General features: G+C 43.3%; 4 protein-coding genes across 5 annotated transcripts; all 4 read left to right on the forward strand.

The window, feature by feature from the left end:
- The first annotated feature begins 1,175 nt into the window (after positions 1-1,175).
- On the forward strand, positions 1,176-9,703 carry usf2 (upstream transcription factor 2, c-fos interacting). Of its 2 annotated transcripts, XM_079176182.1 has the most exons (11): positions 1,176-2,005; positions 2,720-2,763; positions 3,015-3,130; positions 4,116-4,235; positions 4,962-5,118; positions 5,220-5,307; positions 5,609-5,653; positions 6,395-6,453; positions 6,625-6,716; positions 7,255-7,383; positions 8,225-9,703. In XM_079176182.1, the coding sequence occupies exons 1-11, from the start codon at positions 1,968-1,970 to the stop codon at positions 8,312-8,314; spliced, it is 978 nt and encodes a 325-aa protein (XP_079032308.1). In that variant the 5' UTR covers positions 1,176-1,967; the 3' UTR covers positions 8,315-9,703. The 2 variants fall into 2 exon arrangements, with proteins under 2 accessions (XP_079032308.1, XP_079032309.1); XM_079176183.1 differs by lacking the exon at positions 5,609-5,653.
- Positions 9,704-11,292: 1,589 nt separating this feature from the next.
- Positions 11,293-13,774, forward strand: tekt2 (tektin 2 (testicular); the record flags this gene model as incomplete). The annotated part of the gene is made up of 9 exons (XM_079175491.1): positions 11,293-11,448; positions 11,589-11,714; positions 11,973-12,178; positions 12,258-12,401; positions 12,502-12,616; positions 12,710-12,817; positions 12,968-13,111; positions 13,248-13,327; positions 13,570-13,774. 9 exons carry the CDS (start codon positions 11,293-11,295, stop codon positions 13,772-13,774), a joined length of 1,284 nt encoding a protein of 427 aa, XP_079031617.1.
- Positions 13,775-17,709: 3,935 nt separating this feature from the next.
- On the forward strand, positions 17,710-18,711 carry LOC306708024 (free fatty acid receptor 3; the record flags this gene model as incomplete). The annotated part of the gene is made up of 1 exon (XM_079175707.1): positions 17,710-18,711. The coding sequence occupies one exon, from the start codon at positions 17,710-17,712 to the stop codon at positions 18,709-18,711; it is 1,002 nt and encodes a 333-aa protein (XP_079031833.1).
- Positions 18,712-20,613: 1,902 nt separating this feature from the next.
- Positions 20,614-24,378, forward strand: LOC306707874 (free fatty acid receptor 3-like). Its single transcript, XM_079175516.1, has 3 exons — positions 20,614-20,687; positions 21,312-21,392; positions 23,232-24,378. The coding sequence occupies exon 3, from the start codon at positions 23,269-23,271 to the stop codon at positions 24,256-24,258; it is 990 nt and encodes a 329-aa protein (XP_079031642.1). The 5' UTR covers positions 20,614-20,687; positions 21,312-21,392; positions 23,232-23,268; the 3' UTR covers positions 24,259-24,378.
- Positions 24,379-27,177: the final 2,799 nt, after the last annotated feature.

The raw sequence follows: 27,177 nt of genomic DNA on the forward strand, positions 1-27,177 counted from the left end.
TCTCGCCAAAATAGTATCTTTCTCGCACAGGTGCGGTAGTGAGACCGCACGTGTGTGTGTGTGTGTGTGTGTGTTTGTGTGTGTGAAATGGGGTGAAACATGTTGGGAGGAGTAAGAGATACTTTGTCTCACATTTTCAAAGAAAGAAATGGTCTAAACATGACCCTTCTGACCCCTTATAGCCTCCACTTTCACTGCCGGGTCAAATTGACCCGAACATCATCTCTGTTATATAAACCTGCAGGGGGGGGGGGGGGGGGGGGTTGCACATACATGATATTTTTTATTTAATTTTGTTCACGTTGATTACCCTAATTAAGGCAAGCAGAAGAAGTTTCATACAGAAAAAGTACTTTAAAATATTTTTTCTAGATTTTCAAACTTTGAAACGGGTCAATTTGACCCGCAACATAACAGGAGGGTTAATCATCTTGTGACCTCCTCCGATTTACACTGCCTTCAAAAAAAATGCTCACCGTATTTTATTTACACTGATCAACAGAAAAAGATAATTTACTGTCAAAGTGAAAACAGATTTACGCAGTTGTATAATGTGTAATCATGTCCGTTTGGTAATATTTGTGGTATCAAACACACTATGTTGTATATGTAAATATTTATACATACATACATTATATATAAATATACACTCCTTTTTAGTAAATATATATACAGTACATACATATACATTGTTTTTGATATACATATATACACATTCTTTTTTTATAAATGATGCATATATAGACACATTATTTTGTATATATACAAACATTCCTTTATTATATGTATACGCATTATTTTTATACACACATATATATATAAACATTTCTTTTTTAAACACACACACACACCTATATGTATACATGTATATATATAATTATTATTTTTTCTCGCTGTATTTTGTGCGGAGGACATCCTGCATGCTGACAGATGAAGATCGCCTCCCATCAGCTGAATTTGATGGAGAGCTTGACTCTGACTGCACAAAGTCAACACGATCCTCTTATCTGCTCTCAAACTCAACCCGTCTTCTGGTTTTAAAGTAAAAACAGGTACAAGCTGTCCCAACACCACATAAAACCAGTGAATTATGAGACGCCTGTGTGTGCGCGAGCGATGTGGCTCGACGTGGACGATTTCTGTCATGTGGTTTGTGGGAAAACCCGTATTGGATCTCCGCGGTCACCTGGGCAGAGAACCTGAAGAAAAAAAAGAGGAAGAAGAAGTGAGCCGATTGTCTGTCAGATCAATGTTGTACAGATTAATACTGCCTGAGTCATATATTTATGACATTGCCTCAAAAACGCAAGGCAAATAATCCACGCGCGTGGAGGTTTTAACGCAGAAATACACCGGGAACAAACACGATACTACAGTTTAACCACTAAACTATTTGAGTCACGTGAATGCTGGGCAACAATATCTGAAATCTCACAAAGCCAAACCAACATTTTCAGTGCAAAAACAAACACCCACCCAATCATTTTTTTACACATTATAAACGAACAAAATAGTCCACTCCGCATCTTATTGGCCGCATGTCGCAGCCCGCAGCTTTGCGCGGATAAACAGCAGCTGTGCGCCGCGGAGCAAACCAAGGACGAACACATTACCAGCGAACCAATTTCACAGGAAATGATCTTCCGTCCGTGCACCGTGCAGTTCATCTAAACTACTATAACGAGCTGAACCCCGCCGACCGGAGCACCGCCGCCTCCGCCGTAGCCGCGTGAACACCCAGAGTGTTTTTTTTTGTGCGCGTTGTGTTGTGTTTTCCGCACAGACGACCGCCTCCCCGCTCAGCAGCGGCCTCCATTTTAGCTCCTCGCCCGGCCGCTGCCTCACGTGTCCTGGACTGTCTTCCTCACATGACCCGTGTGTTTGTCCCCGTGATCAGCGCTTCCATCTCCGTAAATCAGTGTCGTTGAATATCAGCGGGTTTTTTTTTTACACCCGCAAAAGCCTTCATGGATATGCTGGAGCAGAGTCTGGACAGCTCGGCGAGGTGAGAGGCTGCCGGCCGCTTCCTGCTCAGCCATGGCTCCCTCACACGGCCTAAAATAAACCATGTTTTCATTCTCTTTGCTAACACAGTGCTCCGTTCACAACCCCTGCATGCTCCCTTTAATACTTCTGATATATGTACACTGTTTTTTTGTGTTGTTTTTGGTAGTATCAGAGAGTGCGCAGCTCGCGGAGATGATGCTCTTCGGCATCCGTAAAGACATTTTTTCGGCAGAAAACTGTGCGCCGTTTTGCAAATCTGTAACATGCCGATTACTGTTTTATTTACTAGACAATGAATGCACCGCAGCAATTTGTGCCATTATTGTCAGGGCGATATTTGTTCATTAATGCGTTGTTACTGTACGTTATATAATGCAACTGTTTGTAAGGTTTAATGCATAACTCTTAACTAGGAGGGGCTGTGTTATTAAGAATGTGATAGTTTATTGTGAAGTTTGTCTCTCCTTGTGCAGTAAATCAAACCACTTCCGCTTCAGTTTTGATTCATTAAAGTTTACCTTTTCCGCCTGGAAGTTGCAGAAAACCTCATCTGTCACGCTTGCACGCTAGTTATGCATCACTTTATTTTTATGTCTGATCCGTTGTCCCCTCTTGTTACCACCTGGGGGCGCTGTTCGCCCACAACTGAGATCTGGATCCACATTAATATAATTATGATGATTGATTTCGTTTTCTCTTGTTGTTTTTTTAGTCACGACAAACAGGAAACGGAAGAGGTGGTGCAGTTACAGGAAGGTGGGAGCCTCATTTTCTGCTAAACTAGACAACAAATAATCTGTTTTAATTTCTCAATATAAAAATATGTGATGCAGATGCAGGTTCTGCCTCTTTTGAGACACATTATAAGAACTGAGATCTTGATTATTGTAAAAGAAAAACGTGTGCATGTCTGCAGACATGTTGCAATCCTCTCACATCTGTGTTATTGATGCTCCTGCCCTGGGGCACCTCCACAGATTTGAAACACGTTGCCCTGTGTGTTGCAGGAGAGACGGTGGGGACGGAGGAGCAGACTGCAGTGACCATCACTGGTGTCCCGCAGGCGACGTTCACTGACCACAATGTGCAGTACCAGTTCCGCACAGAGAACAGTGGAGGACAGGTGAGCATGGAGGACCTGTCTTCTACACAACAATGTGGTTTATATGTTAGTTGGTTGGTTAGTTTGTTAAGCCCATACATTCAAGAAGTCTCATTCATTTTAAAAGAGAGACGGCAACATCAATACATGTAACAGCGACACCATATAGACTACAACATCACAACAACCCTGCACTGATTAAAAGTGTTTACTACAAAGTATCACTGAGTGAGTGGGTCTAACATGACAGAAATGTAGTTTTCCTGTGATGGAGATATGCTAAGTCTGGATGTTTTGTAGAGCTTTCATATAATGTCAAATTTGTGTTAGCTTAACGTGAGCTAGTTAGCGTTAGCTCACTGGCTAACAGCATGAAGTTCCCTCACAGGTTAGCTAACTGCCCTGCTGGTGTTTTAATTTGTACAATTCCTACACAATGAATGATTCATATTAACTGTACTTACTATGGAGAGCTGAAGTAAAGCCGCAACTCACAGATTCTGTTCCAGAAGTAACGTTAAGAAAACCTCGTGCAAAATCACATTGACATTTGTAAGAATTTAAATAAACAACTTTGATATGTGTAGTTCTTCAAAAACCTACCTCTCTCATGTGTTTAATGTCATTATTTATTCATTAGTTATTATTTGAAAGAGTGGCCGCACGCTTTGAACATGTTTTTTCAGCTGTAAACTAAAGGATATGACTGTACTGTGATGAATCAATGCTGGTGTTGATATTGACATGTCTTATCAAATCTATAAAAAAGTTCATGGTTTAAAAGTAGCTCAACACACCCAAATAGTGTTTAGAATCAGCCCAATGCTGAGAGAGTCAACCAGTTGGGACTAATCTATGTCAGAAAATATATACTGAAAAATACGTATAAATATGCAGAGTGGTGGCCTGTAAAGCCGGCAGTGTGTTTATTGTTTGCTTATGTTTTTTTCACCCAATAGAATCTCTTTAAAAGATAAAAACCGTCTCCTCTCTGCTCTGTCCCCAGGTGACGTACCGCGTGGTTCAGGTGACCGACGACCAATTAGAAGCAGCCGCTGATGGGACCGGAGCTGTCAGCGTCGTCTCCACCGCGGCGTTTGCCGGAGCCCCTCAGGCTGTGGCTCAGGTGAGTAAAAAACTGCCAGACTGAAGTGTAACTGTAGTCTGACTCACACGGTGTGCAAATGCATTACTTAGACAAGGAAGGGATAGCGGAGTGTTAAACGTCACACAAATGTGTTGACATATAGTACTCTCTATCCAGAGAGCACTTTATGGTGCGTCCCGCTGTGAAAGGACCCAAAGCTTTGGTTCCTTTTTTCCAGCTTTGGGCCTCGAACTACAGCAACATTTTTCTATTGGATAATAAACATAAATTGACTGAATGGATTCAGAACGGCTACATCAATGTGAACACTTACAAAGACACGCACAGTCTTACTATATATTATGTTAAGGCTGCAGCTATCGGTTATTTTAGTAATCAAGTATTCTATTGATCATTCCATCAATTTATCGAGTAATAAGAAAATAAATGTTTTTCCCATATTATTAAAGAGCAATAGTAAAAAAAACAAAGAAGAAAATAAGACTCTTCAAATTAGCAACTAATTGGCTTCCTCAGAAAAATCCCCCCAAATTCTTTTGCTTGAATTGCATAAAACAAAACCCAATCAATGCATTTAAGTGCCACATTACATTCTAGGGTTTTAAATAAAGCATTTTCTGAAATGGAAACACAATAGATTAAAAGAATTTCAAAGTACTTTGTTTCAGCCCTATATTATATACATATATTATATGTTTGTTTACTGTTTGGCCGACTTGTCCCTGACTCCACCTTTTTTGCCAGGCCGTCATCCAGAACCCTTTCAGTAACGGGGGCAGTCCCGGCGGCGAGACCGTGGGAGGCGAGACGCGCTTCGCTTATTTCCCCGCCACCACCGTCAGCGATGGCACAGCCGTGTCCGTGCAGGCCACCTCCGACCCGACGATTGCACAGGCGGGAGGTGAGCAAGCGGCGGTGGCTCCGACGCCAAAATCCAAATTCACAAGTCCGACCATCAGTAGAACTTTTATTTAGTCCTCATTTCTGTCTCTTAAAACCCAGGCCAGTTTTACGTGATGATGAGCCCCCCCGAGGTGCTGCAGGCGGCGGCCCCTCGCACCATCGCGCCACGCACACACACCTACACTGCGTGAGTATGACCGAACACATTCATCCCATCCCTGAAGTTACCAAACCTCTCTCCCTCTCTCTCTCTCCTTCCACGTGTTTGGCCGACTTCCCCCCCCCCCCCCCCCCCCCTTCCTCCCGCCTCCCATGTTAACTTCACGGTGGATCGGATGTCCTTTACATCTTCCTTCCCCTTGCTGGAGTGATTAGTTTTGTCATTGTGTGTACAAATGAAGATACCTAAAAATACGAAAAGAAAAATCATTTAAAAAAAATCCAACCTCTGAAAACCACACTGTGTCCTACTTACCTGCCATCCCCAGAGACCTTGATGAAAGCGAGATGTTGCAGCATGGCAGTTCAAACTGGTGAGAAGAACTTTCACATACGACCCCCTCCCCCATCATGTGCTCACTAATTAATCGTTAGCATCCTCCTGTCGTTCATTGTATGTTCACAGGTTTAGTTAACGGGCCACTTGAGGCTGTTCGTATCCCGTGACTGGGTCCCCTTGGCTCAAATTAGCAAACGTATTCTCCCCACATGGCGTTTTTTCTATTCTGTTGCACCACAACCTGTCTTTAAAGTGGATTTTTGTTTGGTTTGTATGACATGTACCTACACAAAATGTAATTGGTAGCACCAGATCGTATTGAGGAGCTTCCTAGCAAAGGAGGTGAAAGCATATGCATGCATGACTGCATATTTTAAAACTTTTTAGAATCTTTGAAAACAAGCTGCTTTTTTCATGTCACTGCAGCAATTTTGACTATTTTGTGTTTGTCCAAATCAAACTCCAGTTTAATTCCAGGTTGTAATGCACCTAAACAGGAAAGCAGGCTTTGTAAGGCTGATGGCAAATACTCGTCCTAATTCAGGGTCTGAATCCCACAAACCGTTGTCCCTTCAGAGGACCTGAAGGTTCAGCTGTGACTGCACCTTCTTCCCCAAGACTAATAAAGGCCAGTTCAAGGAGTTCAAAAAATGAGTTTGATGCATCTGACGATAACATTATTCGATGAGCAGGTGTTCTGTATTTGGTTAACACTGAAAATCTGCTCGTGTATTAATAATTTCACTGTCAAGTTTGTTTTGCTGTGTCTTAACAGGAAGGTGGACGGTCCACGGGCGCCCAGAGACGAGAGGCGAAGAGCACAGCACAATGAAGGTATGTGGGCGCTGGTGGCACGAGCGTTGGAGTCCCTGTCTGCTTTGTGTTTTGTAAAAGCTGCACCGATCATAGTTCCATCTGAAAGTTCTCCGTTTCAAGAAGTCCTAACACGTTATGTCTTAACAGTTGTATTTCCGGTTTAAAACCAGCTTCTTTCTTTCTTCACAGTGGAGAGACGAAGAAGAGACAAGATTAACAACTGGATCGTCACACTTTCAAAAATCATCCCCGACTGTAGCATAGACAGCAGAACTGGAGCGGTGAGTGCTGTGCAGAGGTCAGCCCTCCAATCAATGACGCTCTCCAAGAGACTAGAATTTGCCAAAGCATGTGACGTAGTGACAGATTGCTCCCTGCCTGTTCTTTGATTGGATTAAGTCCGGCTCTAAAGATGAGGGTTTTGAAGACACGCTGCTGGAATGTCTGTGATCTACATTCTCTGCTCTCCAAGTCTTCACTTCGACACATGAACCACTGATACTTTCTGTGCATCCTGTCTTTTCATCTGATGCATGCATAAAAGATGCTGAAAGTCAGATTTAAGACACCCGGTGTAACCACAGCCAATAGTATTCATGGTGGGTACGTGGCGGTGCTTTTTTCGGTTTATTAATCTGATCCAGCTCCACGTGTAACCAGAAGTGTGTCTGAGAGAATCTGAAAGAGTTTAGTCACAAGAGGAAAGGTTGGCAAAGATTCGTGTGAGGGACACAATGGTGGGGGCATACAAGGAAGTGCTGAGTCATAGTTAACCCCTTTTGGTTTTTTTGTAACTTCTCGATGTGCTGTGTTTCTCAGAGTAAAGGAGGCATCCTGTCCAAAGCGTGCGACTACATCCGAGAGCTGCGCCAGAGCAACCAGCGACTGCAGGAGAGTTACAAAGAGGTGGAGCGGGTCGAGATGGACAACGAGCTGCTGAGACAACAGGTGAACCTCCCATATATATTATATATCTGATAGCATCACTTAAGACCACTGTAACCTTCCTAGGATGACAGGAGGTGAAACTAAGCTCACATTATTGTGGGTTTAACTCAGACTCATCCAAACTATGTTCTGTTTCCCGAGAAAGATAATAACGAGAGAACTGGAAAAACGAGTTGCATTCCAGGCATAAACCAAAAAGGCTGATTCATACAAAATATAGGTATCAGAAATACATAAATACTTTTACGAGTGTGACCGGAGTGCACAAGCAGCCTCTAAACAGAATATAGAATCAGTCTTAATAGAAAGACTTTGAAAAAAGCCAAATGACTTGAATTCTTATACGATGAGCAACAGTCACACATCACTTCCAGCGGGTTGTTCTCAGCAGACGGATCACAAACAATTCTCATGTTCCTCGTTGCTGTAGTGAAGTTCTCGCAGCCAGCAAACCTTGTAACCGATCGATTTGTCAGTCACCTGAAATCGCACGAGGTACATCTCCAGTGAAATGTGATCCCGTCAGCGCCTCGGACTGCTGCATTATTCATCATAAGCACACCGCCGGAAGAGTCGCCTGGTTCAAGGGCTCTGTCCACTGGAGAAACATAGGACGCCATATTCTAATGCCAACCAGCATGAATGATGTTCTTTTGTGTTAACAAATATTGATGCCACCAAATAACACACTAAAGCGGGCAGAGCATATTTCTCCTGTTGCGTTTAATGGTGCTTGTGTGTTTCTGACCGGGACAGAAAATGTCTCATTTTCAGAAAAGAAAAAGAAAATCCCTTCTATTCTGTCTCCATGCCTCTAATTCTCTTCTTTTTTTTTTTCTAGATTGAGGAACTGAAGAACGACAACGCACTGCTTCGAGCACAGCTACAGCAGCACGGCGTAGAAGTCAACGGAGATGCGACGCCACAGTGATCGTGGACTGGACAAACGTCACCAACACGGCGTCGCATCGTCCCGCCCACCTGAACAATGCCAGGAAAGGAAGAATGAGAGACAATTTCCATCTGAAATTGGACCACAGACACAAAAACACGAGAGCAGGGCTTCGAGAAGAGCGCTGAAGGACTCGAGGCCTCCTCCTCCTCCTCCTCCAGCTGTTTGAGGCCCGAACGCTCTGAAATCCGTTTACTGTGTAGCTACATGAACCTCTCGCCTCTGCTTGAAAGGAATAGGACCTCCGCACAGCGCCACCACCACGCTTGCACCAAACTTTCTTTTGACTTTTAAATTATGAACCCGCCACAGAAAAATTTCCTTTTAAAGAGTTCACCTTTTTATCGTACGGCAAACTTCTACTCCTTTCCTTTTTTTTTTTTTTTTTTTTTAATTTTTACTTTTGCTGTGTTTGAAACTACTAAATGTGACTCGAATGATAGCTCTCCTTTGCTTTTTAATTTATTAGTGTTTAAAGAATGTGTGCACAGAAAGAAAAGCTGATTCCACAATTTACTTTCCCCCCCCCCCAGCAACAAACGCATAATGGAAAAATCAGATATTTTGATCACTGTTGCCAAGGACAGTTAAAATGACCGTCAGTGGATCGCGTGTATATATATCGTTGATCTGTGTGCAATTTGAGGTAACTTTTTACCCCGACACTCCAAGCACCGGGCAGTGCTCCCAAACTCTATACACACACAATCAAAGGTCGGTAAACTTATTAAAAAAAAAATGTCTGACAGTCAAAGCAGATTTAAAGGCACAGACATGCAGCTTATATGTTTAGTGTGAGGCCTTAATAGAAGCCAGTGTGAGAATCTGGGCGTTAACATAGCTCAGGTAATCGGCGTCGTGCTCTGGCAGGTGGTTCAGACTCAATGAATCCTTGACACAGTCTCGATCTCTCTGGTGTCCATATTAGGTGCAATGTAAAGATAAATGATGATTTTCAAGGTGGGAATCTTTTTTTTTTTAACGGGCATTAAAATACAGTTGGTTTGTATATCTGCTTAATAGTTCACTGGTGTAAATGCACTGAAAGAGAGGTTCAGTCGTAAGAGGTTTTGTTTTGAGACCAGCCTCTGATTGGCTCACTAGTATTGCTGCATTTTAGTGGATACCTGAGGTGGCTTTTTTTTTCTTTTTTTCTCACAATCTTCTCTAAACCTTTGGGAACCGTTGCTGCCGACAGAAGACCATGAAACAACCACGGTCAGGAATGTGCTGAGGGTAGTTGGGATGCGCGTGATGGTAGTTATAACTAACCAGCTTTTGTATACACTGAAAGTCACCACAGCATGGAGAAAAATATAACCACTGGCATGACTAAATCTGATACTACAATAAAACAGAAGTGTTTATACCCGAGTGTTGTTCAGCGCAGGTCCATTTTGTGTAGCGAGCGAGGTGATCAAATGAAACTTGGGTGTGTTTTCTGTGTTTCTTTTTCAGTAGATTTTGTGACCTCACAGGAGTTTCAGCTTTATTTTGATGGGCGTTAAGGATGCTCCTGTAGTGTTTACATTGGACCACACAGTTTGATAGCTGTTAACTAAAGACTGTGATATGATAATAGGAATAGCTTGTATGCAGATGTTTTTATAGTGTACTGGTTGATTGATCACTAACACCTCACCTGACAACGTCTGGGCCACACTTTGGGCTTTTGTCATATAGTTGATGCGCAAAAGTCAGAGATTTTGGCGCATCGAAATCCCAACTATCAGTATTTGACACATGTCGATACAGAAGCTATCTGAGGAAGTGTGATTTTTAAAAAAACAACTTCTGAAGTGTCAATACAGCTGAAATTCATAATGACGTCACAGAATTTGGTATTTAAAATGTTGCATTGTAACGTTTCCGCCCGACGCTCGAGCTGGAACAATACGTGTCAAAGTTTGTTTGTCCTTCGTTACGTTCCTCGTCGGCTGACGGTGTCACGGAGAGGAGGGACGTCACGAACGTTGCCACGGTGTTTTAATTATTAAAGAATTACACGCGAACGTTGTGTCGGCTCGTTGCCCCGGAGACGGCTCGTGCACTCGTCGCTATAGGAAACCCGGTGCAGAGGAACCAGCGCGCGCCGACTATCTGAACGTTCTAGAATTCCGGTGAGTAGAATTCAATAAGAAAACGTTGAGATGCAAAATGTTTGACGTCACGGTGTTTTAAATTCAGCTTCGTTAACCGCAGCAACACCTAGCAGCTTCATGTTTCGGCAGTTGGCTACACTTTACGGCCTCGTCACCTCAACTCATTTGCATATATCCGTTACAAGTTGCTATAGTGTCCGAGCAAACGGCCCATTAAGTTCAAATGCTGCATTCAAATTAACCGTCAAATATTCAACGTTACATGAAACGCGCATGATAAGGTATGGTAACACCACACTCACCTCTGATCACTTAATATTGAATATTGTATGACGGTAACCTTTTTAAGTTAAACTAAAGGTCTAATTAGGTAGTTTTAACTAGGCCTACAGCAATACATGCACTTTATTTAGTCAGGAGAATCACATGAAACTTTAGGAAAGTATCAAATCTCACAAAATGGAAATTTGCAATTAAAGCGTAGTGCTAAATGATTTTAGGGAAACTTAATTTTCCCATGTTGCACTTTGTTCATCACTCTCCTGCAGCCACTTGTGGTGTTTTCTGGGTCATTCAGACTGTGCACAGGATAGGACGAAGTGATCAGACTTTTACTGGCAAAGGCCGAATACTTTATCTTTCCTCTTTGAAAGTAACATGATTTTTGCAAACTCTGTTAATTATAATTGAAGAACTGCTCTGTCTTAAATGTTGACCAAAGTATCTCCGTTGGTCTGCGTCTGCTCACCGTGAAACTCGAGGGCATTAACACGCTACCCAAAACAAATCCTGCACATGTAACTGTACTCTGCAAATACGGTGATTTGGATGTTTGCGTGTCGCCGCAGCAGTAGGATGTCTGCACGTCCTGTGAAGCCTGGCCTGCGCCACAGTGTGTCAGAGTGGAACGGCAACAACCACCAGCTGTCTGCCACGGCCCAGCATGAGCAATTTGTTTCCAGTGTGATCCGGCAGGAGGGGAGGTCACTACGCAACGAGACCAACTGTAAGGTGCGTTCATGTTGGCGAGGATTTTCCTGCCAGAAAGCTAAACAGTCAGTGTGTCTCTACATGATGAAGAATATTGCATAACACCACGCATGGTCCACACCTGACTTAATATGTCCACATTATTTTTCATGTCTCCGCAGACCACCTGGGATGAGAGTGATACCTGTCGCAGGCTGAGGGACCGGGCCTGGGATGTCGCCCGGCGGAAAGAGGAGCTAGAAACCTGCGCACAGAGAGTGGATGAAGAGATGGAGGCTCTGACCCTGGTGATTTATCACAAAACTTGTGAAACGACTCAGTTTGTCTCATTCCATGTTCATAATAGTACAAAGATGTCGGCCTTATTTGAGTGTTTGGCCTATATATATATATATATGTGTGTGTGTGTGTGTGTGTGTGTTTCCCTAAGAGAAAGGATCAATATTCCTGGAATCATTCAATATTAAAAACCAAAATAATTCTGAGCATGGATGTTGCTCGACTCTTGACTTAACTGACCTCGGCCTCGATGTGTGTTGGGACAGTCCAAAGAGCAAACGGAGTACGCCCTGGCTGCGACTGACGTTCCCCTGGATGTCGGCGGCGAATGCTTGACTCTGAGGGACGGACGGCGAGGGTGCGAGCTCGCCTTCGACCCCGTGGACGAACAGCTGAAGAAGGAGGTGGCGCTGATTGAGAGAATACAGCAAGTTCTGCAGCAAAACATCGACAAGGCCTTCGAGCAGCTGTGGTGAGGGAAGCTACGGTGTGATGCAAAAACACTGCAGAGGTATTTTCTCCGACGACTTTTCCAATGTTCTCCATCGTAGTGTTTTGCAGGAGGCTCGGCACCAGCTGACCGCTGACCTCCAGAACAAGATGGACGCCCTGGACATTGATATGTCGTGCCTGTCGCTTACTATCAAGTCACCTCAGATCTCCCTGAAGACCAACCCAACTCGCATACCGTCGGGGTAAACTCGGGATGGGGGTGTGCACGATGAAGTAATGCTTTCTTTTTTCACCTCTCCTGGTTAACACACACATCATAATGCTGAAATATCCTTGTTGTAGTTCCTCCACCCCCCAGGAGTGGGTCCAGTTCAGCCAGTACAATGTGGCCCGTGCCCAGGAGGCCATGCAGGTGTCCCAGCAAATGAGGGAGGACATGAGTCTCACCAGAGCCCAGGTGTGCATGATGTAGTTTCTGTTGTCATTTCGTCTGTCGTGTCAAGTGTGGCCCATTTGCAATTCATTCGTCCTCTGTCCTGTTTTTCCTCAGTTGCAGAATGAGTTGGACACTCAGCGCCGTGCCACGGAGTTCGCCCTTCGTAAGCGCATTCACCAAGAAGAGCAGGCCCGCGACGAGCTGGAGTGGCAAATTAAAAATGTGAGTCCTCAAGTAGTTTATAACGGCAGGGTTTTATTGTTCGTGGACTGTGGATTTGAGATAAAGTGTGCAGGGGTTGCAGCAGTTTTAATCCAGCCATGTTCCTGGTTGGTGAGAGATTACTGTTTAAGTGTCTCTGACCGCCTGCAGACTGAAGATGAAATGGCAGAAATGGAGAGAGACATCCACGGGCTGGATGCAGATCTGCTGGCAAAGACGGCCTCCCTGAAACTGGCTCACACTCGACTGGAGAACAGGACCAGCAGACCTGGCATGGATCTGTGCAGAGACGAGGTTTGAATATAATACGTACTGTAGTATTTCAAATCTAGAATATTAGCGTTAGCAGCGGAAGTAACGGTAGTGATTCGGCCAGGTTAGGTCATTGCGGTTAATGTGACTTTATCTTTTCCTTCCTGTTTGTTTGCAGGTGCAGCACGGCCTCGTTAATGAAGTCCATCAGCTGGAGGCTACAATCAGGGCTCTGAAACAGAAGCTGTCTGAAGCTCAGTAAGTCAGAGTCAGATCACCAAGTGGATGGTATAGGTTGCACATACAGGGACGTCAAACAAGTCATTCTGTGAGTTTACTCGTTAGTATGTACATGGCGCTGTTTGAGACCCAGCAAATTAAACCGATAAGAAGCCACAGGAGTAAATATCAGAAATAATACAAGCTAATAGCGGTTATTTTGAATGCCAAAAAGGGAAAGAAATCACTCCAAAACGTTCACCCATGCTTTCCTTGCTCAGGCACTCCTTGCAGAAGATGAAGCTCCATCATTCCCGCATGTTGCAGGATCTTTCCAGGAAACAGGAAGCCCTGTCTCTGGAACAACGGAGCGTGAACACCCGCTCCCGCCTCACAACAACCTCCAGCACCGAGAAAACCCCGGTGCTGCTGGTTCCACTCACAAACTCCAGCGGCAGGAGCAACCTGCTGCTGCTGGCTCAGTAACATGAGACCGGGTCCAGTTTGTGAAGGGAAGGGACATAACTCAACACATACATTAAGGGGATTCCTTCATTTTCAGCTTTCACTTTATGTTTTTCTGTCCACACTTGAGATACATTCAAGTCTCTTAACGTCTTGAATGAATTAATCCTCCCCATTAAAAGGACAAAACACAATTTTATCCATTTATTTAAAAAACAAAAGTATTCTTCTGACCTGTGTCGACCTTTGTGTGGTTAATTTGCTCTGTGTTGTGTTAATACAAAGTAACTTTAATGTGTATTATATGCTTGTTTCCTCTTGTCTTAATTCAATATTCAGTAATAAAGATATTTCTGGCATCTGAATATATGTTCACAAAAGTTTTTTGCATAATTTTGATGATGATATGAAAAGTCTGATTATTATTATTCCTAGAATTGTAGGCAGATACTGGATCCCAAAGTCACAGAAAAAGACACGCTTTCATCCAAGAAATGACATTAAATGATTATGTATCCGTGCAACTTCTGAGATAAAAAGCACCGGTCCTAACATGCAACACAGCTGACAGTAAAATCATACAATAATATCGAATTGTATTTAGATAGTAATTTAGAGAATTTAAAGTTATGTTTATAGTTACATCGACGCTGGAAAGTGTTTTACAGAGTAACAAATAGCTGTTTTCAACAACAACAAAAAACTCACTGTACACCCACCGGATCAGCACCAAACAGCAGACGGTCACTGACTAGTTAGTGAATAGTGGAGCATTTAGCAGCTAAAGAGGGCGGGTGGAGACCAAAAACCGAGCCAACAGAGAGTAAATATTTGACTTACTTTCATCAGGTGGACACAAACAGGACTCCAAATGAATGATAATATTTCTCCGTAGCTGCCATAACTTAAAAGATGATATATCATCAGTTTCCACTGCCCCCAAGTGACAACAAATTTAATTTTGCAAGTCAAATAAGTTTTAATAATACCGCCTCAATTAAGAGTTCCAATGTTTTTGTCATGTTGTGGGAAAGTTCAATCAATATTTGTGAACATGAGCCAGAGAAGCAGAGAGGGAAGTCTCAAACTTAAGATGTCGTGAAGTATAATGTTTGGAGCTGCTCCATAAGCAATGAATAGGAGACTGATTGTGTTTTCTTTTGTATATCCAAATTAGATTTAGTATATTGTAGCAGTGGTGGGCCGTCAGGGCCAGCTAAGCCTTCTCTGCTGGCCTAAACAGAATCACAAAGTTAGAGCTATTTTATAATTTAATAATTTTTCACAAATTCACTGCATGTATGATAATTATTTTTCCCATTAGCTTATTTTCTCATTGCACAGCTCCTGTCTTCCTCTGTTGCTCTGCTTCCAGCCTGCAGCGCTGCTTTCAGCACAGCTTGTTTTAAGTAGAGCTGTTATCCAATCAGATTCAGCCCCTATGTCTCTAGGTAAGAAGAGGCCCGAGGTCCTCTAGGTAGACTTTGCAGTTTAAGTAAATGGGGACGTTATTTTTGATTGTCATAGTCTTCAACCAATCAGATCTTTAGTTTGACATGTTGGGCGTATTCTTTGACGTGCCAGAGCTACCAAGGTAGCCTGCTAAGTACGTCAGCATTAACGTGCGCCGTGATTGGTCAGTGGTCTAGCGCGTGACTAATGTGAAATTTAAGGAAGCTGGCAGAAGTTAGTTGGAGGAGTAAGAGTTCAAATTGAAAGATATGGAAGAAATTATAACATTTGTAGGGTTTTGCTTGGTATAGTTTATTTATTTGTATGAACGGTGTTCGTGGCTGACCGAGTCGCACCTTTTATGGCTGGGAATGTGTCTCATTTTAACTGAGCATCTTGGTGTTTGGAGCTACGCTACGCTAACCTGAGGACGCCATAGCACGGCAGGACACTACAGTGCTTTTGCGACGCACCGGCGGAGGTGGGATCCCGGCCCCGCTGCAAACCGGCGAAATACAACTGGGGAGGCTCGACTGTCACTGGCGTCCATGAATCGAGAAGGACTTCTTACTGGAACTGAAACGATGTACTGGGGTTAAACTCTTTGTCAACAAAGAAAGGAGGATGGAGTTTGTCTTTTCATTTGTCTATCGTGTCATTTTTATGAATAATATTTGAATGGCTCGTGCTCTTGTGTGGTGGAATGCGTGGATCCGCTGCAGGTTTGCTGGATTGATGTGTCATGCTTTGTTGTCCTATGAATATATGTGACTGGTTTTTATGACTTTGTGGTTGTCATTGTGTTAATTACGTTGATTTGACTATGTATTGTCCGTTAATGACGCAGCGTCCCGTCATGCACGGATTCATGTATCTGCACCGTAACTGTTCAACTGTAGTAGGACAGCACAGAAGGCCCAGGCATAAAGTGCACGGCCCGCCACTGTATTGTAGTGTTCTCAGTTGTGAAACAGGAAATGTACTGATATATTCAGCTCATTCCCCTTTGTGCTCTCAATGTCATCATAACATATTTTCCAATTCATTTTCTATGGAGCACTTCTACACTTTATACTTGATGTCATTACAAATTTGAGTTAGCACTCAAGATGTGTTAATGCTTACTAATAGCTTTGGACTGTCTTAGACCCTAGGAACAACGTGTAAGAATTTTGCAAATGATTTAACACGAACATAGTTGTAAATATATTAAATGTCTGCCAATAAATTCCCCTACATCCTACACATGGGTCCTGTAAGTGTTTGGTTCTTGCTTACTAGTTGTGAAAATATTTGGAATTAGGGGAAATAAGAACATTAGAACAAGTTGTCGGATTCATGCCTTTTTTCCAATATGAGCAAATTGTCAAATCATTGATTCAGTCATACCAATTTTCTTCAAAGCTCTGACTTCTGTGATTTACAACTTAGCTGGAGCAAATCTAATGGCCCTCATGATGGAAACACCCACTGTAACCTCCTGAAAAACAAAGCCGAGAAAAAATATGAAAGGTGAATCACGCCGGTGCTAATGTCGCTTTCACTTCTGCTAATAAATATGGTAAATATGTTGTAATTACTTCCCTAGATATCAGAAGAGTAACTATAAACACATTTGTTTTGAGCAGTGGATCAATGGACTAATCAAACAGCTTGCATGTGTTGATCTGCTGCAGGTCTTTTCTTGGAAAAAACACTTCTTGGTATCCGTCATCCTGCTCCCAATAAAATGCTCCTGCAACAAGCCACGGTGATTTTCTGCTCCATTTTCTACACCAAAAGGCTCTTTTGCATGGCACACCCACCTTTCACACATGCTCAGTAAAGAACTCATTCTCGACCATAAAACTGTGAAAAGCGCCCAACGCGCCACAAACAAGACGTTTCCCAGAGCCCAACCCATCCTGTCCTCGCATTGACCATCAACTTCAGCACATTTATGACTTTACTGCCTTGGCCCTCCAGTTCATTTAGACAGCTTGGGCTTTAAGGGGATGGACATGTGCTTCCTGACACGCTGAATTAGTCTGAATCATTGCACTTAAGAGCCCAGATGCTACCTGTCTGTTGCCCTTCACTGAGAGGACAATTAAGGCAGCCTGGTGCCTGCTAAATGACCCCCTTTTGCATGAGTGGATGCGTCTCCTTATCTGCATCTCTGTCTCAATGTCGTATGCGCCTCGCCCCCTTCCTGCCCACCTTGTGGCCACCGCCTCCTTTTTTCCAGTCTCAGAGTTGTTGACCACGTCTCAGAGCCGAGCTTGACAAACCCTGGAACTACAGCAGCTGCCACCAATGGAGAATCTGTCTTTTGGAAGACGTGGTTAATAAATGGAGAGGACACGAGGACAACCGTGCACCTAACTACCCGTCAAATAGTTAGATTGCTAGCTCGTTGTAGCCCAGACTTTTCCTGTTTTGAAGATTCATCCTTGTCATGGTGAATTGGAGCCAGCGCTTCCCTTTGGCCGGACTTCCTGTGGCTCTCGGCAGCGATTGAAAACATGCAGGTGTCTTCCAAGGATTGCGCCGCCCTGTCCGTCTACACCTTCACCTTCCTGCTGGGCCTCCCCGCCAACGTGCTGGTCCTGCTTGTGTATGCGCGCAAGGCCCGAAAGCGCGGCGCCACGCCCAACGTGGTCTACGCACTCAACCTTTGCCTGGCCAACCTGGTGCTCGTGGCCTGGCTGCCCGTCAAGGCTCTGGAGACTTTGCTTCAGGACTGGAGGCTGCCAGCGCCCGTGTGCCCCGTCTACAGCTTCTTCCTCTTCTCCTCGCTGTACGGCAGCTGCCTGTTCATCACCGCCGTGACGGTGGGGCGCTACCTCAGCATCGCGTTCCCAATTATCTACAAGAGGTACCGCCGTGCTCGGATCTCTTGCTTCATCAGCGCTGCCTTGTGGTTCGTGGTGCTCCTCCACCTCAGTTTCTCCCTCGTGGCCGAAGGAGGGGCGAACTTTGTGTCCATTAAGGACGACACCTCAGCCTGCTACGACCACTTCAACGCCTCCCAGCTGGCTGTCCTGCTGCCCCTACGCCTGGAGATGGCCATTGTCTTCTTTTTTATGCCCCTCATCGTGACGTCCTTTTGTACGCTGCGCTGCGTCACGCTGGTGTGGCGCTCAAACCTGCGCCCCATTGGGAAGAGGAGAGTCCTGACTGTTGCTCTCTCCACGTTGGCCGTGTTTGTGGTGTGCTATGCGCCCTACAACGCCTCGCACATCGTGGGGTTTGTGTCGAAGGCAAACGTCGAGTGGAGGACGTACGCCATGCTGACGAGCTCCTGTAATGTTTTCCTGGAGCCTGTGGTCATGCTGATGCTGTCGCCAGCGGTGTCGAGGGGGATCGCGGGAAGAATCTGTGGCCGGCAAAGCCAACTGAGCCGGATTGAGAGGCGTCGGCATCGATGCAACAGCACCAACGGTGCTGCAAATGTCAGGGCGCCACACACGCAGTCTGAGAGGAGCCAGGCGGGGGCAGAGGTGACGAAAGAAAGTCAGGAGTGAGGTCACAGTGGGTGGAGACACCGGATGAAAAACATTCATGGCCAGTCTGATAGAAGCTCATCGTCCTCCAGAAAATCTAGCATCACCACTGAAGGATAAGATCCAGTGTACCTCCTCCTAACACCAGCAAATTACCTTTTTTCTTTAGATTAAAAATAAGATGTCAAAAGACGATTATAAGTCTCAGTGGGGAACACTGCTGAACACCAGATGATGATGGCAAATGGCTCCATCTGGTGTCTGTCCCTCACTGCTCCAAGCTTTAACCGGAGAAACACTACAAACTACGTCATGTTCTCTTTTGGAAAGTGTTTTCAATGCGTTTTTCCTGCTGTGACGAGTCAAAACAGGTCCACTGAGGCATATCATCAACAATTTGATGTCTGGAATTAGTTATGCATTTTAATGAATATCTGTTGGTGCATTTACTGCTTGGTTTCTGAACATGTTAATTATCTTTTACGTCTGTTCACTTGTAAAATGTTCAAAAATGTCCGTCGAAATATAGTGTGTTGTTTACAAATGTATTTTGTTGTCTTTAGAGGAATACAGTATCATTTTAATGAATATTTCTATCTTCCTGCTACAACAAACACGTTCAAATGGAGGATGAAGTCAATGAAGTTTAGAATTAGAATGCACTTAAGAATGATCTGTTATCAAGGAATGGGCGTTTTATATCTAGATATATACTTTAAATCAAGTATTATAATATATTACGCATTAAAATTGAATATACATTTTCAAAGGTTTTATGATAATGTTAAACCGTGAATGCAAAACAATAATGGCATGCATGGTTATGACACTTCTGACATAATCACAAATTCAACACAAAAACTATTTACATAGCCCACTTAATAAATCAACGAGAAAGGTGCGCTAAGTAGAGGACAGATCTGTGCCGGGTGTGTCTGCAAAGACCACTGCTGTGTTGTGTGTAAAACACACTTCATTTAAACAAAAAAACAAGCAGCGATATGTATGCAAGCAATTGTCTCAAAGTTGTCGTGTAAGACACTTCATACAATGTTGCCAAAAACGAAATTAAACTCACCAAGCTGTATGGCCACTTAGCAGCAACTGACTTGCGGCGAGGTACAGCAGTGTGTGTGTGTGTGTGTGTGTGTGTGTGTGTGTGTGTGTGTGTACTGGTAGTTCTGTTAGCTGTTAGCCAAACATAGCATGACCTGTTATCCACAAAGCAGCAGATGGGGGGTGTTAGGGAGGCACTCAGCTGTGTTATCACTGACGGCCCCTTGTGGTGAGCAGTGAGTGAGGAGTCAGCAGGCAGTTAATGGCTATAAAAGAAGCAATAAATGGTGTTTTGAGAAGGCGTGTCACCGCAACCACAAGTGTCCCTTGAGCTTAAAGCCATTACTGGGCAGCACAAATATAATGCAGTTTGCTGCAGAAGATTAGCCGCGGACAGACACAAACGTGCACACACACACACACACACACACACACACACACACACACACACACACACACACACACACACACACACCGATCGCATGTTCCTGGTGGAGATAATAGAATGTCAAAACCAAATGAGGCGATAAGGACATGGAAACAATCAAATAAATATAAATAATACAAAGTAAACGTCTAATATCCAAAAGTTTAAAAAAAACTAAGAAATAAATAAAAAAATAGATTTGAAGAATAAAAAACATTATTCTGCTTCTGATTGAATAACTCTTTCACGCTGCTTTCAATGAAGACTAAAAACCTTTTTACAGCAAAGATAAACACACTAAATCTTGGTGTGTAAACTGTCGTATACATAAACATGTCAGTACTGTTCAACGGTGTGACACAAAGGGGGCTGGTGGGAGGGGCTGTGACACCAACTGACAGACCACTGAAGGAGCTGAGGGACTCCACAGGCTGCAGACTGAACCATCTCAGTGGACCGACACCAGTCGGCTGCCAGAGCTGGACTGCATGCCACTGGTGGTAACAGATAACGGGTAAGTCAGCTACTGGAATAACTATTGATGATATTTTGAAGGGGAATTCTGATGCTACTTTGGTGAATTAATGTGGAATTAGGTTTTCATGTTTCAGGTTTGTACGTAACAGTATTTAAAGTTAGTTAGCACATTTACAGCTCCCTTGATTATATGTATCGTTTTGAATTAGTCTTTCCTTTATTTCACTGTCAAATGAAATACACAATTTCTGCTTCATAATCGGATTATGTTGGGTTTTAAAAAAGATGAACACTCATAAGAGATCATCATCTGTAAATAAAAGTAACAAAAGAAAGGTGTAACTTTGTAGCCACTATATTTTTACATTGTAGAGTGCACATGTAATTCTTCACTACAGTGAGATACCTGGATTCAACACCTGCTCTTCCCTTTCACACCATCAAAGCCTTTCACACAAAGAAAAGTTATTGCGACACATTTCCACCTATATCACACACTGAGCTTCTGTTGCTGTGAAACGATGTTTGCACAGGGAGGAGAACAAAGATTGGGTCCAGGAGCTTATTAAATCGCCCCTCATTGACGGTGAGAGGTCAGATATACAGTAGGACGTGCATATTAAGTGAAGCCTTGTGATCTGATCAAACACTCTGCTTCCAGGAGGCGAAGCATGCTGCCAGAGTGCTGCTGCATCAGACAGGACGGCCGGTGATGGAGTCTGGTTTTTCAAGCCTTAAAGAGGTTAGTCACACTTCTCAATAACTTATCAATGATGTATATTTATATTTTCTCTAATTTTTGAAACCGATGGGGGTCTTGTTTGATAGTAAGGAGGTAAAACCTGCGAGAGGTAAATGCTGGAATTCAAAGCTTTGATTTTGACGGTCCATGTGTACGAAGCCGTGTCAAAGACTTCCATTGTTGCTGTTAAAAACACATTATTCAACTTTTATTTACAGACACATGAGTCCATATACAACAAAAACAAATACAACAAAAACTAAATAGAATATAATACGAGGACACCGAGATGCAGGTATAATCATCGCAGTTCAAAATTCACTCATGGTTAAAAAAACAAAACATGAATGTGTGCATTGTAGTTTATTATTCGGATATCCCACAAACACTGTCCTAATCCTCACTACAGCATCTGAAAATAGTCACATCATTAAGACATTTTCTTCTATTTTTGTCAAATATGCTAAAAAAGCTAGAGAAATGATCTAGCCTTTTTAGAGAAATGTAAATATAGTATTTGTGACTTTTACATTTGTTTTTAAAGATGTCCTTTTTCAGTATGAACCAGTGGGCTTTGGGCTGAGTGCCACAGACGGGGTAGAGAAGTGGAAAGTATTTAAAGACAGGCTAACATATTGCTGGTTTTAGTCTTTTCAGGGGATTTGTTGAGAATAAGAAATACAAAAAAGAATATTTAGTGTAACATATCCGTAAACAACCAACTCACGCAGGGTTTTTCATATAGATTTCTATATTCTCACCTTTGTCAAGTTGCATATATCAACTTAAATCCCTGATTTCCATTGAAAGAGTCTGTTAAGTTTTAAAGAGGAGGACTTTTACAAACACAGACGGTTTGTGAGATAATTGAAGCAACATTTCTACGTCTTTACTTGCAATTACTAAAAGGGTTTATTTGAGTAATTAATTCATCATTGGCTCGAACCTTTTGAGGCATTTCAGGAGTAACTTTTACCATTTTTAATTCTAATCATTGCCTTTACAGAGGATCTGATTTTTAGTTTTTCTATAAATCTATATTCAGATGAATGTAATTGTATGGCTTGATCTACATGCAGGGTTTCCTTCGGGAAGTAGTTTAAGGATTTCTTTGTGGTAATCATGCTTACATGCTCACAATGGCCATGTTAACATGTTTAGCAGGCATATAGTGCTGCAGAGATGATATTTTTGTAGGAAGTTAGCATCACACTGGTTCCCCGGTCAAAAAGCCAATGCTATATTTCCATTGGATTTTAGATTATTACAAAAAATGAAGTTCTGTGGCAAACAAACATTTTTGATACGTTTTGTTCAGCAAGATAATCTTCACAAATGACAACAAAATAAAGGTGCTTACAATAAAAACAAAGTACAGCTGAGGTAATTGGTCAAAAACCAAAGCATTGGACAACGTAATAATTTGGACCTGATTACAACTCATCCTCTGGGGACCATGAATGTCTGTACAATAATGCATGGCAATCCGTCTGTTAGTTGTCGAGACATCTTACACAAAATCCCAAATGTCAACCCGATGGTGGCACCACAGGAAAAGTCAGCGGATGAGCAAAGTCAGTAGGATTCATCCTCTGGGGACCATGAATGTCTTTACAAAATCCCAAGGCTAACCATTCAGTAGTTATTGAAATATTTTAGTTTTGAACAAAGTGGTGGGTCGAACGTCATTGCTATCCCTAGAGCCAAAACCAGACCAAACTATAGAAAGCCCACTGAATCACAGATTCAAAAGAGGGAATATCTCTCTAAAATATAAACTATTCAGCAAAATCCCCCTTGAATTCTTTGCTTATATGATTTCTGTTTTCTTGCGTCCAGTGTCTGAGAGAGTCCGTCCTTGGTGTGAGCAGCCGCCATGTTGTGCAGTCGTCACCTGTTGCTTTCCGTCTACATAGTCACCTTCCTGATGGGGGTCCCTGCCAACATCCTGGCATTATTCACCTTCTGCCGCAAGGTGCGTCGCAGGGCAGCCCCGATAGACATCCTCCTCCTCAACCTCACCATCTCCGACCTCATCTTCCTGGCTTTCCTGCCGTTTAAGATGAAGGAGGCCTCCGACGGCATGGTCTGGTTGCTTCCCTACGCCCTGTGTCCCTTCACCGGTTTCCTGTTCTACGTCACCATCTACAACAGCACCCTGCTCCTCACAGCTGTGAGTGTGGAGCGCTACCTGGGGGTCGCCTTCCCCTTCAGGTATTCCCTGTATCGCAGACCTCGCTACGCCGTGTTGGCCAGCATCTTGTTCTGGGTGGTGACCTCTGTGAACCTCAGCATCGTCTACATCATGCCCTACACCCAGTGGAGCAAAGAATCAGACAGTGACAACAGCAATGGCAGCACCGCCAACAAGTCTGCCGGGCCTCCACCCACATGCTACCAGAATTTCACCCAGGACGAGCTCCACATCGTGCTGCCGGTCCGCCTGGAGCTCTTCCTTGTTCTCTTCTGTGTCCCCTTCATCATCTGCTGCTTCTGCTACGTCAACTTCATCCTCATCCTGTCGCGTCTTCCAAACATCGGCAGGCGCCGGAGGCTGCGTGCCATCGGTCTGGCGCTCGGCACACTGATAGTATTCGCCGTCTGCTTTGGGCCTTACAACGCCTCCCACGTGGTGGGGTTCGTTCGCCAGGAGAGCGAGGAGTGGAGGAACGTGGCGTTGCTCTCCAGCACCTTCAACGCCTGCCTGGATCCCATTATCTTCTACTTCTCCTCGGCGGCTGTCAGAAGCATGTTAAACCACGGCTTCAGGAGGATCATGGCAAAGCTGCACATCCTGAGGTGTGGAGGGGCTCCTCACCAGAGACCCTCCAACACTGATAAATACAAGGAAGCACCTCTTCCTTGAAAGTTCTGGAGACATTTTTAAACGTAAATGTCTTTTTTGATTTGTTTATTTCATGCAAAAAATATGGACAAAATGAATAGTTGAAAGAGGCTTCGGGCAAATCTGAGAAGAACCAATCACTGTGGCTAACAGAGACGTTTGTGTCCTTGTTTCACGTCATGTTGGTACCTTTAAACTTAACTTTATTAATCTATAAAGCAGCTTTCACACAAACATGTAGCCCAAAGTGCTTCACTTGCTCCAGAGCTTGAAAGGGATGCAGTACTCACCTCAATGTGCAAGTTTATTTTTCAGTTATTTATCTGCTGATTCTGTTTTTGCCAAGCTGCGATATTCAAAGCTTAAATTTAGTGAATTTTTGAAGTCTGCCATTCCAAAGTGTTACCTTTATTAGCCATCAATGCAGGGTCAATACTCAAGTATAGTGGGTGTGACTGTTTCAGGTCAAGCCATCAGTTCTGCACAAATTATTGTTAGTAAGTTAATACGATTCGTTGTGGCAGTTGGGAACAAACGGCGTCGTCGTACAGTTGGGAGTTGTGAGTGGAGAATTCAGCAGGCAGCCAATGGCCAACATGTTCACATGGTGTCACTATTCTAACACACTGGGTAGCCCAGCGAGTCACTACCGTGGCAATGAATACGTGGTTAACACTGTGAATTCAAACAAAAACACTTAGCTAGGTTTTGGAAAAACATTAGTTGGCCTTGAAATTAGTACGTAATGTACTCGATTTAGTTAATCTCGTCGTTGTTGTGAGAGCACCATGGTGGGCGGGGCTTAGGAAGGATCGGTTGGTAGAAGGTAAATCTAGCAAAATGTGAACAACGTAACATAAGTACTGAAAAAAAACATCAAACTTCAAAATAACTCAACGATACTTGAACACAGGCCTTCTGGTTGAAAATCCCGCGTTTGTTTGATGTTGGTCGTGGACAGACACAGAGGTGCACACTCACTCACGAACGCACAAACGAGCGATCGCATGACTCTCCTGGCGGAGGTAATGACCCAGAAATTAAAGTGAAATTGCTTAATATGCAGATTGTAAAATCAGTTTTCTCAACATCTTGATCTTTAACGTCTGCCTGCCGTTAGCAGCTCGTCACTGGATTTTTAGCTGGGTTGATTGGATGTTTTCTGATGAAATGCTCCGCCGTGGGACTCGTAATTAGTATATATATATATATATAAAACCTTATTTCTGAGAGGATTGTCACATTATGCAGCGTAAAGTGTTGATCATTGAAATCATCTTTAAAAAGTTTTAAAATTTCAAATGTGAATACAGGATGTGGAAACATATTACTGGGAGTTTCATGCCCATCCACGGTGTAGAAGTGCTCCACATTTGAGTCACGTCACGACGTCTACGGGAAAATATGTTTTTTTTCTGTTTTCAGAGGACTGGGGTTACTGTGGTAACCAAATATTCCGTAGAGACTGAAGTCCTGCTGCACTCCGTGACTCTTGGGTGCAGGTGAAGTGGGACACCGTGCCATCAGGAAGCATACATCCCGTGTTCCTGTGACTCACAGTGCAACAAGGACACTGTTTAATCAAAGTTGAGTGTTTTATAGGAGCTCGGGATTAAACAATTAAAAACCAGAGGATGTTACGTAAGCAGGAAGTGGAGACGGTGCACCGCCGAGCTAATTTGGAGTTATAAGCACGGACCGACAGGAAGTGTCAACACAGAGGTTACATAAAGGAACAGTTATAAACTGTGTCTTTCGCTGATAACCGCCTTCTCGCCATTTCCCGTCAGTAATAATGAACGCAGCGCTCCTATGAAGGTGGAGTGCATAAACACACAGATAACATCCCTTTATAGTGTCCTGTTGTATACTGCACCGCCAGGTACAGCCAGGTCTGTTGGTTCAGCAGTGCACCGGGTTGCTTTATTGATTTACCGTGCACACCTATAATTTATAAAAGAAATCTAATGAATCTCATGTTCCCCAGCAGGTAAAGAGTCTGCTGAAGAACATGTTGGATGCAGTTGGCTCGACTTTCAGCAGAATCATATGATACACAGTTCTGTGTTGCTCTGTATTCATGGCTCCCATAGTTTACAAATAATTTAATTAAGAAAGTAACTCATTTCTGAAAAATGTCTGCACCAAATTGCACGACAATTCACCCAATAGTTGCCGAGACATTTTGCTCAAAACAAATGTTAACCTCATGGTGGCGCTAGTGATAAAGTCAGAGGATGACCATTAGGATGCATCGTCTGGGGACCATGAATGTTTGGTGCAAAGTGTTTTATCGATGAGTCTGGACAGATCTTGCCATCCATGGATGATAAAAACTGAGTGGCAACTCAAAGTTCACCCCTCTTACATGTGGTGCTAGTTATCAATCTAGATTGCTTTGGTGGGAGTTGCCTAGTTTTGGAGATATCGGCCGTAGAGACGTCTGCCTTGCTTCCAATATAATTGCACTATATGGCTCTCGGCTTGTGGTTTGAAAAACAGCAATGTCTCTTTCCAAAAATCATAACTCAAGATAATCCACCGACCCGGTTGTGAGAAGTTTCATGTAGGAAATAAACAGTTCTTACACCAAAACTAGATTGATAAATAGCACCACAGGTAAGAGGAAAAATATGTATTTTTTAATTTTGGGGTGTGCCGTCCCTTTGACGTTGAAGAAAATGTAACTTCAATAGAAATTGAAATTGCAGACAGAATACAGTGACGGTCTGTGAGCGCGTTTCGCTGCTCTCTAAACCGTTCCATTTTATGACGACACATCCTTCTGATGTCTTAATATGAAAAACAGAACACATGTTTCATACATAGAGTATTTATTCCAAAAAAATTAAATATGACAACCAAATAAAAAGGCTCAACGTAGGACCAGGATCAGATGAGAGCTAAGACAACAAAAAAAGGTCTTGACGTACAGTTTTA

This window comes from Pholis gunnellus, assembly GCF_910591455.1.
Source record: "Pholis gunnellus genome assembly, chromosome: 16".
Classification (NCBI taxonomy): domain Eukaryota; kingdom Metazoa; phylum Chordata; class Actinopteri; order Perciformes; family Pholidae; genus Pholis; species Pholis gunnellus.

Bases quoted from the DNA above. Each gene is read 5' to 3' on its own strand.
- usf2 (XM_079176182.1), top strand. From the start codon at position 1,968: ATGGATATGCTGGAGCAGAGTCTGGACAGCTCGGCGAG. The intron at 2,764-3,014 runs GTGGGAGCCTCA...TGTGTGTTGCAG, and splicing joins GGTGGTGCAGTTACAGGAAG to GAGAGACGGTGGGGACGGAG. The intron at 6,454-6,624 runs GTATGTGGGCGC...CTTTCTTCACAG, and splicing joins AAGAGCACAGCACAATGAAG to TGGAGAGACGAAGAAGAGAC.
- LOC306707874 (XM_079175516.1), top strand. From the start codon at position 23,269: ATGTTGTGCAGTCGTCACCTGTTGCTTTCCGTCTACATAGTCACCTTC.